General features: G+C 36.0%; 1 protein-coding gene across 5 annotated transcripts in view; it reads right to left on the bottom strand.

The window, feature by feature from the left end:
• Window positions 1-14,353, bottom strand: part of CPQ (carboxypeptidase Q) — a 460,617-nt gene that overhangs the window by 351,059 nt on the left and 95,205 nt on the right. For all 5 annotated transcript variants that reach the window (XM_044743942.2, XM_070481372.1, XM_070481375.1 and 2 more), the window contains one exon: window positions 846-1,312. In XM_044743942.2, the coding sequence (XP_044599877.1) occupies window positions 846-1,278 (433 nt within the window). In that variant the 5' untranslated portion in view covers window positions 1,279-1,312. The remainder of the gene's footprint in view (window positions 1-845; window positions 1,313-14,353) is intronic.

Raw genomic sequence — 14,353 nt, 5'->3', positions numbered from 1 at the left:
TATACATCCTGATGTAGGCATTTATACTGTCTGATGAAGCTGAGCGAGGGTGCTGATAAGTAAAGGTAGAACTCCACCCTGGATAGTTCTTTGCATTAAAAGACTCAGATTCTGTAAAAGTAATTAACTCAAATCAAATCAAGGCTCTGTTTCCTATTTCATTAATTTTAAGAAATTCTGCACACTGAGGCCACTTAGAAGAAGTCATAGTTTTTGTATCCTATTTACTTATATCTCAATTCTCTACAGAGTGATACTAATGTTACACTACATAGAAATTATTAAGTGTTAGGGCAGATAAGTATCATGGGCCAATAGCTGTAGATTCTTCATTTAAAAAATGACCCCACACAATCAGCTTTCTTTCAGAAAAGAAATAGAAAAAAGAAAGGAAGGAAAGGAAAAAAAGGGTATAAGACTAGAGAACTCATTAAGCCAATGGAATGGGAAATGATTATATCTTCTTTTTTATCACTCAAATTATAATATGAATCATGCATAATATAATAAATTATGTCACATGACGTTAGTCTTTTTTTTTTTTTTTTTTTGGTGAGGAAGATGGGCCCTGAGTTAACATCTGTTGCCAATCTTCCTCTTTTTGCTTGAGGAAGATTGTCTCTGAGCTAACAGCTGTGTCAATCTTCCTCTATTTTTTGTGTATGGGATCCCACCACAGCATAGCTTGATGAGTGGTGTGTAGGTCCATGCTTGGGATCTGAACCCACAAACCCCAGGCTGTGGAAACAAAGCCTGCGAACCTAACCACTACACCACTGGGCCAGCCTGATGACACTAGTTTTATAAAGTACACAGCAAACTGACTTGAAAAAGACAAACAATACCTTCTGGGGGAGTCCCAATGCTGCTGCCAAGACCCAAAATAGCCATCTTGTGATTCCGGGGCTCCAGCATCACAGCAGACTCTTCTCCTCTTTCCCAGTGGGGTATTTTGACTGGCTCCAGGTGGACATTCTCCAGCCCATCTTCCTGCAGGTTTTGGTACATGATTTGGATGGCTTTTTCTAGGCTCTTGGAGCCACTTAGTCTGGGTCCAACAGTATCAACCAGAAGTGCCAAACGCTCATAGGATCTGTTCTGGGCTTTACCATAAACAGCAAGGTTGATGATTGCTTTAGCAACATCTCCATAGCAGGCTATTTCTTCTTTTATTTCTTGAAAAGTCTTTTGAGAGATGCCATTTCTATATATAGCTTTCCCAGAGTTCGTGGATAAAAGGTGAACAACACCAACAAATGTGAAGAGAAGGAACTTCATCGTTTTTTCCAGTTGGTTTTCTTCCTAAAATAACCTATGTAAGTAAGAAACATGTTTTAGGAAAAAAGGTTCTCACAGCTCTTTGTCCATAACCCAGGGATTGCTCTTCAAACGGGATTCCCCTTCCCTTCTCAACAGTTGCTCAACTTCCACCATCAAATTCAGGCACCATAACACCCAGGAATGAAGAAGTAAAGAGGCAATAATTGGCCTTATTAATAAGGTAGCATTTATTAAAATAACAGAATCATATTACCTAGTAATCCAGTTTAAAATATGCTAAAAGATTAAAATAAGAAGATAACTAGGAAGGAGAGGAAGAAACAGTGGTAGCAGCAGTGGTAGCAGGGTCAGGGCTAGGACAGTATTATCTGCTGTCCCTCCCTCTAGAGTATGATCCAAATGGGTTTCAGTGTTCTCTCTCCTTGATATGCTGTTTCCTCTTTGCCTCCTGAACTCCTCTTTTGAGGCCCTCTCAGATGTTATCTTTTCTTGGTTTCCCTAACCCCACCTCTTCCACATTTAATCCTCACAACAACTCTATGAGGTAGTTTCTTATTATTACTTGCATTTTACAAATGAGGATCCTAAGGTATCAAGAGATTAATTAACTTGCCAAAGACAAACAAAAGCTTTCTAACTCTAGAGTCCATACTCTAAACAGTGCTACTCAAAGTACGGTTTGTGGACCTACACCAGTCCACAACTGTTTTTCACTACAACAGATAAATACAGAGATTAAAAGTAAACATATCCACTGCTGTGCAATACAGAAGCCAATAGTCTCATGTGGTTATTTCTATTTAAATTAGTTTCAATGAAATAGAACTAAATATTCAGTTTCTCTGTCATACTAGCCACATTCCAAATGCTCAATAGCTACATGTTGTTAGTGGCTACCATACTGGGCAGTACAGACAGAACATTTCTATCCTCATAGAAAGTTCCACTGGCTATCACTGGTTTAGACACCTTTATAGACAACTGAAAAAATAACTGTATAATTGTCAAATCTAATGATTTAAAAATGGAACTTCTCTTTGTATGTCTCTGTTATTTCATTTTTCTAACTCACTGCTATTGTATTTTGCAAAAGTATCAGTCTGCAACAAATTAAAATTTAAAAAACTGATCCTTTATCAGAGATAATTTGAGAAGCACAGTCAAAAACTACTATATTATAAGGATAAATTCCATATTCAGTCAGCATACAAGGCCTCTCAAAATATGGCTCCAATGACTACTTCAGCCTCATTGCTCCACTTACCCTCTAGAGCACACACATTTTCATTCTTTTTCTCACTCTCTTTTCCTCTCTTTCTTTCTCCATCTTTCTCTCTCTCACATACACACTCACACATCTCTAAGCTTCTAGATACTGAGCACTTGAAATGTGGCTTATCCAAATTGAGATGTTTTGTAAGTGCAAAATGCATACCTGATTTGATCCTTAAAATCAAATACTTCATACTTAAGTATGAAAAAACAACAAATATTTCAGATGTATTGGATTAAATAAAATATATTATTTTTAATTTCACCTGTTTCTTCGTACTTTTTAAATGACTATTAGAAAATTTTAACTCCTATATTCATATTTATATTGCACAGTAGTGCTCTCGCTGGATTGAACTTGACATTGTTCTTCAAACACCCAGGTGTTTTCATAACTCTAGGTCTCTCCATATATTCATTCTCTTTTTCTGCAAGGTCCTTCTGCTCACCCTCTTCCCCTTCTTCTGCCAAATGTCTCCACTTACTCTTTAATGAGAATGCTTTAAAAATCAGCTCTTCTGTGGTGCACCATTTTCTGTGCTTCTACCATAATCAACTATACTCTCAACTAATATATTCGTTTATAAATCTGTCTCTCCTACTCTCAAAGTCAAGGAGGGTAAATTATTCATCATTGTACCTTCAATCATTGTCCCCATATATAGGCACTCAATGCACTTCTGTTTAAGGAATGAATGAGCCTTTAATCTCTCCAGGTCTTAGCTTCCCTAGGGTATGAGAGTACTTGTCTTGCCTCCTTCACAAAGAAACTATGGGAATAAAAACTTGCTATCACACTTCAAGTATTTTGAAAAATTATGAAAACTATACATTACTACTGCTTTTCTTTTTATTATAACTATTTACATGTATGGGTTCTTGGTTTCCACAGTTACCACACTATCAGTACTTTATATAGTTTACTAAGATCAAAGTGACAAAACAATGAACTACATGAGAAATCACCTAGAACACTTGACATAAGTAAATAGTAAATATATGTTAATTGATTCTAAATCTGGTTTTCCCTGGCACACAATCTGAAAATTACTGATGCAATTCTTGGCTAGAATGCATAATTATATATCTCTTCAACAGAGCACTCAAGAATCTTTTATTATTATTGTTTTTAGAAAGGTACGTTAGTCCAACTAAGATATGTTTTCATTAATAAATAGAAAATAATAATTATTATTAACAGTCTATATTTGGAGAGAGAACAAAAATGGAACAAGACATTGCTATATCACATTCCACTTAAGAAAAACACTGTAAAATATAATATGTAATTTAAAAACATAGGGACTGAAATCTGATACATAATTTGTATATTCTTAGCAAGAAATAGAGATTTATAGTAAAAACTAAAACAGTGAAATATACAGACAGAATAAGCCCAAATGAAGCCAATAATCAAGGACAACTTGAAATTCTCTCCTAATTCATAGATTTAGGGTCATCACACATCAAAAATTCATCCTAGAATGGAGTCAATCCAAATGAGAAGGAGGATCAAAGGCACCAGTTTATTTGCATGAAACGACTAAAAACACTAGCCCTCCTCAGTGTGAAAAGACATAGTCCAAAAGTAAAAATGTTTTGACTTATAAAATCAAGAAGAGTTTGGATAACATGAATATAGATTTACTCACCAAATATTTTCATATTAGTACCAGGGAATAGCCCTAGTAGCTCAGAGCCAATTTTAGGAAAATAAAAATGCACAATCTTACAAAATGAGTGATAAGCATGTAAACAGCTTACCTAAGAAAAGACAGGATTGGATACTGTGAATGATACAGTCATTGGAAGCTGAACGATTTTAAACCTACCACAAAGCAGTGGCACCACACTGACCCAAGTAAAGTTCCCCTTTGGATCACCAAGAGGGTTGGCTGATCCGAAAGACTGTTAGTCTGTCCTAGCTCAGAAATACAAATGTACCCATACAGTCATTTCAATCAAGTAACATTAAGGAAGCTACAGTAATATTTTTCATAGCCTGCAAAGGGAGAAAATAATTCTATGGTGAACAACAAAGACAAATAGTTTTACTCATCTCAAATATTTCCTCTTTATTAATTGTAAATGGTGTTTCATTTTGGGTCATAATTTCATCTCTCCATTCATTTAACAAAAATGCATTGAGCACCTACTAAGCACTGAATACACAAATGGATAGGATATACAGAGAGCTGTCATGTATAACAGGAGACAGATAACGTGAAAGCCCTCATAACTAAGGTAGTTACAAGGTTCTGTGAGAACAGAGGGGAGGAGGAGATTGGGAGGACATATGCTTGAGCTGAGATCTGAAGGGTGAGCAGAAGTTTACTGATGGGCATGTGAAGAAGGTAGGAGTGGCACTGAAGAAAAGGTAACCCAACAGAGGAAACAACCCATGCAAAGACAGAGAGGCTTTACAAAACTGGTCTAGGGAGAAAAGAGCAAGAAGTCAAGCGATAAGTGGGTGAAAACGGTGGAATATACAGCAGTAACAGGAAGGAATCATTCCCCAAAGTTGAACTGAAAGGTCTACTGTGTGATGCCCCAACATATATGGAATGAAATGCCCTAGGGTGCTGTATCAGGTGATACAATGAACATTTCCCACCTCTCATGCAGCCAGGAAAAGGAAAGAAGGAAGAAAGGAAGGGAGGGAGGGAGGAAGGAAGGAAGGAAGGAAAGAAAGAAGAGGAAGGGAGGAGAGGGGAGGGGAAGGGAGGGAGAGAAAGAGGGAGGGAGAGAAAGAGAAGAAAAGTTTCTTTCTGATCTGCTCTACACCTTGTCTCCTTAGCACAGAAAATTTATCCGGATTCCACATGAAGACAAGGACAGCATATGAAGTTCCTCAAAAATCCCTAAACAAGGCTCTACTTATTACCTACCTGGTTACACCTTTGAATTTTCACAGAGGGAAAAGTAACCCATGCTTACAAAAGATGCATTAGTTGACCAATTCATTTACAAATACACTCAAGATCTTCTTTCACTTAAAATCTGTAAAATACTAATAACCCAATTGAGAAAAAAAATTTAGTGCACTCAGGAAATTATAGGACATTTGGAATGTCTAAAGTTAAACTGCACAACATTTTTAAAAAATACTCTTTATTCTTATACACAAAATGTTGTTCCTTTACTCAAATTCAAATTATGGAAATATCAAATGTTATACCCTTTGAAATCTTAAACAATTATTTTTAAAACCCATGCTGCATCATGCCTTTGAATTCAGAAAGCTATATAGTCAAAGGAAACTTTGGAACACTATTTGAAAAAGACTTGCTTTTCATATATTGTGTTCATGATCCATAGTTACAGATTATCTTTTTCACAAAGAGAGATAAAGTTCCTTATAATGTCATTTTCATTGTTTTCTGCTTAAATCTGGAGGCAAACTAAAGCAAAACCGACTTTTCTCCTACTGTGAATTATATTCTCTCTAATAATAGGTTTATATTCTGAGGAAACAAAACAAAACCCTTTGCTTCTATTTCTAAATATTTTTACTAAAATATTATTGTTTGAAAACGTCTGAGCCTATGATAGAAATGCCAGATGAATAGACTAAGTGAAGTGGAAAAGGACACAAAGAAAAGAGAATGTGCTGAAAGACAGGAGTAAGATTTAAGGACTCAGATTTTTATTGATTTTTTTATTGTGTCACTTTTTCTTCTAAAGAATGAATATACTGCTTACATGAAAACTTAAATATTTCCCCTAAATCTTCCATTCCTGAACAGGATTCACTGATATAAATTTAACTCTCAGTCTGCAGTCTAGAGTGTGTAGTAGAAATAAAGACCAAAAATGTAAATCCTTGCATAGACAGCAGCACGTTGAAGTTCACTTCCTGACTTCTGCTAACACTCCAGGATTAATAACAATTAGCCCTTTAACCATCTTAAGGAAGATTCTTTCCTTTATTAAATTCAAAGTTCCAACAATACAGGGCTTCTATTTTCCAGAATTTATATTCCAATTATTCATTCAGTTATTCAAGAAAACTCAATGAGAACTTACTATATGCCAGGAACTGTGCAAGAATTTGGAGAAGATACAAAAATAAGCAGACTCAGTTCCTACTAATAGCGAGCACTGTTAGTCACCTCTTCAATATCTATTTCCTCTTTTTCTTGCTAACCAAACCTCAGTTTTGTTGGGAGTACAAAGTGTCCAGCCTTATTAATCTAGTTATTATCAATATGAATGGTACTATCCCTAGGAAGCATTTTGAATATGTGGTAGTGGGGAGAATTTTTGGTTGTCACAAGGGTGTGGGATTCCTACTAGTAATTAGTTGGCAGAGGCCAGGGATGCTAGACATATGCTAAGTAGGGGATAATTCTGTGTACTAAGAACTCTCCTACATTGCACACAAATTTTTTAAATGTGAAACACCTATAATCTGAGCCTTGAATCTAACTCTATTGTACATACAAATGCATACAAAAATAGTTTTGTACAGTTTTAATTCAAGTTGGCTTTTTCAAGAAGTAGCCACCATGTATATCAATGGAAGACTATGCTGTGTTTGTTCAGAACTTTCCCAAGAGCTGTGCATCGTTTCAATGAAATGACTATGACTATGCTGCTTCTGGTATTGGAAACACCATCACCACACTGCTGGGCCTGTCTGCATTTGTTGCTGTCACATTCACCATGTAAGCATCTGACTACTTCATTATGTTGTCTAGCACAGTCATGCCTGGGAATGTACATTTTGAGCTACTTTATTATAAATTACTTTCCTTTAATTTGTCCTTCATATTACAGTTAGAATAGCATACCGATCTATTCGAAAATATACATATGCAGATTACTTATGATGCTTCATTCAGGATAATAAAGCAGACATTATAAATCTTTTTTTTTTTTTAAAGAGGCTTTGCATCTAATAGGATAGGGAACTAGGGATTTAAGTAAATTCAACAATTCTCTTCTTCACTCTTTCAGCCAGAGGAGGCCCTGTGACCAAGTTCTCCTTAAAGAGATCCAACCAGAAGCAGTTGACAAGAAAGTGGTCACGTTTCTAGAGCTGCTTCAGCTACTTTGTAACCATGAGGGCAAGTCCAAGAGAATTGGTCCTGACCTTACTGTGCAGCTGAACCAATACTAGCACCACCAACTTGTCTGTTACATGAGAAAAATAAACTCTATTTGTTTTAGCCACTGTTAGTTGGATTTTCCCTTCCTTGCAGCTGTGAATACATTTCCAACTACCACAACATTTTAGGGGCTTCTTGGGGATACATAATTAAATATATTGTTTATACTAATTAACATGTAAGCAAGGCCTAGGATCTGACATGGTCTACCTAGACTTCCTACATGCACCCAAAGTCTAAATATCCAACGCTAAACTCAGAATCTTCCCTTCCAAACCTGTTCTTCCTTTGTTCCCCACCCTAGTCAGTAAGTTTGAAACTGCAATGTGTTATTGGATTTTTCCTTCTCTCTCAGGGAGAACAAGTGAACAGTTGGCAAGTCCTGCCTATAATTCCATCTTCAAATTCTTTCTTTTTTTTTATTGAGGTAACATTGGTTTATAACACTATAAATTTCAGGTGTACATCATTATATTTTGATTTCTGCGTAGATTACATCATGTTCACCACCCAAAGACTAATTGCCATCCATCACCATATAAATGTACCTAATCATCACATTCGTCCTCCTCCCTCCTCCCTTCCCCTCTGGCAACGACCAATCCAAGCTCTGTCTCTATGTGTTTGTTTGTTGTTTTTATCTTCTATTTATGAGTGAGATCATACGGTTTTTTACTTTCTCCCTCTGATTTATTTCACTTAGCATAATACCCTCAAGTTCCATCCAAGTTGTCACAAATGGCAAGACATCATCGTTTTTATGACTGAGTTGTATTCCTTTGTGGATATATGCCACAACTTCTTTATCAAGATGTCCCTTGATGGGCATCTAGGTTGCTATTGTGAATAACGCTGCAATGAACAGGGGGTGCATATATCTTTACGCATTCTTGTTTTTGTGTTCTTTGGATAAATACCCAGAGGTGGAATAGCAGAATCATATGGTAATTTTTTAAGGAATCTCCATAGTGTTTTCCATAGTGGCTACACCAGTTTGCACCACCACCAGCAGTGTACAAGGGTTCCCTTTTCTCCACACCCTCTCCAACACTTGTTATTTTTCGTCTTGTTCATTATAGTCATTCTGATGAGCATGAGGTGATATCTCACTGTACTTCTGATTTGCATTTCCCTAATAATTAGTGATGCTGAACACCTTTTCATGTGCCTGTTGGTCATCTGTATATCTTCTTTGGAAAAATGTCTGTTCACATCATTGTCTATTTTTTAATTGGTTATGTTGTTGTTGTTGAGACATATGAGTTCTTTATATATTTTAGATATTAACTCCTCATCAGATGTACGGTTTGTAAATATCTTCTCCCAATTGCTAGGCTGTCTTTTTGTTTTGTTGATGGTTTCCTTTGCTGTGTAGAAAACTTTTAGTGTGATGTAGTCCCATTTGTTTATTTTTTCTTTTGTTTTCCTTGCCTGGTCAGACATGGTACTTGAAAATATGCTGCTAAGACTGATGTCAAAAAGTGTACTGCCTATGTTTTCTTCTAGAAGTTATATGGTTGCATGTCTTACATTCACGTCTTTAATCCATTTTGAGTTAATTTTTGTGTATGGTGTAAGATAATGGTCTATTTTCATTCTTTTGCATGTGGCTGTCCAGTTTTCCCAACACCATTTATTGAAGAGACTTTCCTTTCTCCATTGTATGTTCTCGGCTCCATAGTTGAAAATTAGCTGTCCATATATGTGTGGGTTTATTTCTGGGCTCTCGATTCTATTCCATTAATCTATGTGTCTATTTTTGTGCCACTGTGATGCTGTTTTGATTACTACAGCTTTGTAGTATATTTTGAAATCAGGGAGAGTGACATCTCCAGCTTTGTTCTTTTTTGTCAGGATTCCTTTGGCTATTCGAGGTCTTTCATCATTCCATAAAAGTTTTAGTATTCCTTGTTCTATTTCTGTGAAAAACATTATTGGAACTTTGATAGGGATTGCATTGAATCTGCAGATTGCTTTAGAAGTATGAACATTTTAACTATGTTAATTTTTCCAATCCAAGAGCACAGAATATCTTTCCATTGCTTTGTGTCTTCTTCAATTTCTTTCAACAATGTCTTATAATTTTCAGTGTACAGGTCTTTCACCTCTTTGGTTAAATTTATTCCTATATATTTCATACTTTTCATTGCAATTGTAAATGGGATTGCATTCTTAATTTCTCTTTCTGCTACTTCATTGTTAATTTATAGAAATGCAACTGATTTCTGTATGTTTATTTAGTATCCTACAACTTTACCATATTCATTTATTATTTTTAAAAGTTTTTTGGTGGATTCTTTAGGGTTTTCTAGATATAAAATCAGGTCATCTGCAAATAGTGACAGTTTCACTTCTTCACTTCCAATTTGGATCCCTTTTATTTCTTTTTCTTGCCTGACTGCTCTGGCTAGGACTTCCAGTACCATCCTAAATAAGTGTAGTGAAGGTGAGCATCTTTGTCTGTCTCCTGTTCTTAAAGGTATAACTTTCAGTTTTCCTCCATTGAGTATGATATTAGCTGTGGGTTTGTCATATATGACCTTTATTATGTTGAGGTACTTTCCTTCTATACACATTTTATTCAGAATTTTTATCATAAATGGATGCTGTATCTTGTCAAATGCTTTCTCTGCATCTACTGAGATGATCATGTGATTTTTATTCTTTATTTTCTTAATACAATGTATCACATTGATTGATTTGCAGATGTTGAAGCATCCCTGCATCCCTGGAATAAATCCCAATTGATCATGGTGTATGTTCTTTTTAATGAATTGTATTCAATTTGCTAGTATTTGGTTGAGGATTTTTGCATCAATGTTCATCAGTGACACTGGTCTATAATTTTCTTTTTAAGTTTTGTCCTTGTCTGGTTTTATTATCAAGGTAATGTTGACCTCGTAGAATGAGTTAGGAAGCTTCCCCTCCTCTTCAATTTTTTGGAAGAAATTAAGAAAGATGGGTATTAAGTCTTCTTTGAATGTTTAGTAGAATTCACCAGGGAAGACATCCGGTCCTGGACTTTTATTTTTTGGCAAGTTTTGGATTACTGTTTCAATCTCATACTAGTGATTCAGCTATTCAAAATCTCATTTCTTCTTGATTCAGTTTTGGAAGGTTGTATTATTCTAAGAATTTATCCATTTCCTCTAGATTATCCAATTTTTTGGCATATTAGCTTTTTATAGTATTGTTTTATAATCTTCTGTATTTCTGAGGTCTCTGTTGTAATTTCTCCTCTTTCATTTCTGATTTTATTTATTTGAGCCTTCTCTCTTTTTCTCTTAATGAGTCCAAATAAAGGTTTGTCAATTTTGCTTATCTTTTCAAAGAACCAGCTCTAGGTTTCATTGATTTTTTCTTTTTTTTTTTTTTTTTTAGTGTTCTTTCATTTATTTCTGCTCTGATTTTTATTATTTCCTTGCATCTACTGATTTGGGGCTTTGTTTGTTCTTCTTTTTCCAGTTCACTTAGGTGGACTGTTAGATTGTTCACTTGAGATTTTTCTTGTTTGTTGAGGTAGGCCTGTATATTGCTATAAACTTCCCTCTTAGAATCACTTACGCTATACCCCATAAATTTTGACATGTCACATTTTCATTTTCATTTGTCTCCAGGTATTTTTTGATTTCTCCTTTGATTTCTTTGTTGACTTCATAGTTGTTCATTAGCATTTTGTTTAATCTCCACATTTTTGTGGCTTTTCCAGTTTTCTTTTTGCAGTTGATTTCCAGTTTCATACCATTGTGGTCAGAAAAGATGCTTGGTATTATTTCCATCTTTTAAATTTATTGAGACTTGTTTTGTGGTCTAATAAGTGATCTATCCTGGAGAATGTTCCATGTGCATTTGAAAAGGGTGTGTGTTCTGTGGTTTACGGATGGAATGTTCTGCATATATCTACTAAGTCTACCTGGTCTAATGTGTCATTTAAGGCCAAAACTTCTTTATTGATCTTCTGTGTGGATGCTCTATCCATTGATATAAGTGGAGTGGGGCCCTACTCTTATTGTGTTACTATTTTTTATTTTATGTCTGTTAATAGTTGCTTTATATATTTAGATGATCCTATGTTAGATACATAGATATTTACAAGTGTTATATCCTCTTGTTGGATTATTCCCTTTATTATTATTTAGTGCCCTTCTTTGTCACTTGTTACACTTTTTGTTTTAAATTCTATTTTGTCAGATAGAAGTATTGCGACCACAGCTTTCTTTTCATTGCCATTTGCATGGAGTATCTTTTTCCATCACTTCACTTTCAGTTTGTGAGTGTCTTGAAGTCTGAAGTGTGTCTCTTCTATGCAGCATATGCATGGGTCCTGTTTTTTAATTCAATCAGCCACCCTATGTGTTTGGGTTGGAGCATTTAGTCCATTGACATCCAAAGCAGCTATTGATAAGTATGTGCTTATTGCCATTTTCTTACTTCTTTTCTGGGTGTTTTAGTAGTTCTTTGTTCCTTTCTTCTTCTCTTGCTCTCTTTCCTTGTGGTTTGATGGCTTTCTTCAGTATTATGTTTGGGTTCATTTCTCTTAATTTTTTGTATATTTATTATAGGTTTCTGATTTGTGATTACCATTGGGTTCATATATAATAACCTACATATATAGCAATCTATATTATGTTGATGGTCTCTTATCTTTGAACTCTTGCTAAAAGCTCTACTCTTTTACTCTCCTCGCCCAACATTTTATGTTTTGATATCATATTTAACATCTTTTGTGCGTGTGTGCATCCATTAACTTCTTATCATGGAAATAGATAATTCTAGTACTTTTGTCTTTTGACCTTCATATTAGCTCCATAGGTGGTTGATCTACTATCTTTACCGTATATTTGACTTTACCAGGGATTTTTTTCTTGACAGTTTTCTTATTCTTATTTGTGGTCTTTTGTTTTCCACCTAAATAAGTCCCTTTAACATTTCTTGTAAGACTGATTTATTCATGATAAAATCCTTTAGCTTTCACTTGTCTGGAAAACTGTTTATCTCTCCTTCCATTATGAATGATAACCTTGCCAGGTAGAGTATCATTGGCTGCAGGCTTCTTCTTTTCAGCACTTTAAATATATTATGCCACTCCCTTCTAGCCTGTAAGGCTTCTGATGAAAAGTCAGCTGACAACCTTGTGAGGTTTCCTTTGTATGTAATTTGTTGTCCTTTCTCTTGAAGCCTTTAGGATTCTCTCTTTATGTTTAATTCTTGACATTTTAATTATAATGTGTCTTAGTGTGGGTCTCTTTAGGTTCATCTTGTTTGGTGCTCTCTGTGTTTCCTGTACCTGAATGTCTGTTTCCTTCCTTAGGTTAGGAAAGTTTTCAGCTATTATTTCTTCAAATAGATTCTCTGCCCCTTTGTCTCACTCTTCTCCTTACAGGACACCTATAATAAGGATGTTTGTGTGCTTGATGTTGTCCCAGAAGTCCCTTAGACTGTCCTCGTCCTCTTTAATTCTTTTTTCTTTTATCTGTTCAACTTGGGTGGTTTCCTCCAATCTTTCATCCAGCTCACCGATCCATTCTGTATCATCTACTCTGCTATTGATCCCCTCTTGAATTTTTCATTTCCATTGTTCTATTCTTCAGTTCTGATTGGTTCTTTTTTTGAACTATTTTCCTCTTGTTTGTATTTATTTATTTATGAGGACGATTGGCCCTGAGCTGACATCTGTTACCAATTTTCCTCTTTTTGCTTGACCAAGATTGCTGCTGAGCTAACGTCTGTGCCAATCTTCTTCTATTTTATTTGGGATGGCTCCACAGTGTGGCTTGATGAGCGGTGCTAGGTCTGCACCTGGGATCCAAACCTGTGAACCCTAGGCCACCAACATGGAACACATGAACTTAATCACTTCACCACCAGGCCAGTCCCCTGATTGGTTTTTTATATTTTGCAATTCTTTCTTGAAGTTCTCACTGAATTCATCCATTCTTCTCCCAAGATCAGTAAGCATCCTTATTACTATTAGTTTTTACTCTTTGTCAGGTAAATTTTTTATCTCCATTTTATTTCATTCTTTTTCTGAGGATTTGTCCTGTTTCCTGATGTGGAACATATTCCTTTGTCTCTTCATTTTGCCTCTTTCTCTTTTCTTATATCTATGTATTAAGTAGATCAGCTATGTCTCCCAATCTTGGAGAGATGGCCTTATGTAAGTAACACTTTATGAGGCCCAGGAATGTGCTTCCCTCTCATCACCAGTTTGAAATGTTCCAGGAGTATCCCTTGTGTGGGCTATGTCTGTCCTTCTGTTGTGGCAGGGTAGCATTTACTGCAGATGCTCATGGAGCTTAGACTGTCCCTCTGGCCAGCTGGTTGTAATGCTCAGCTGCATGTGGCTGCTACAGTCCCTTCAGTCACTTTATCAGAAGTGGGGAGGACCAGCACAGTTTGCTGCAAGGTATAACAGCACATTTGCTGCAACTTTTCTATTAAGTGAGTAGGCCCCCAGCGTGCCAGGTTGATAGGCTCAGGACTCACAATTGCTGTAGGCCTCCAGCCTGTAAGACTGCTGTCAGCTCTCTCAGGAGTGCAGCAGTGTGAGGTCAGCCCCAGGTGTGGCAGCACACAATTGTTTTAGGCATAGAAAGTGAGGCTGATCCCCTATACTGCTGTTTGAGAAGCAGAAGTCTCCTGCAGCTGACAAGCCCCACCACCTGCTGGTCCACACATCCCGTCAACAC

This window comes from Equus asinus, chromosome 12 (assembly GCF_041296235.1).
Source record: "Equus asinus isolate D_3611 breed Donkey chromosome 12, EquAss-T2T_v2, whole genome shotgun sequence".
NCBI lineage: Eukaryota > Metazoa > Chordata > Mammalia > Perissodactyla > Equidae > Equus > Equus asinus.
This window is presented reverse-complemented; position numbering and strand designations above follow the sequence as displayed.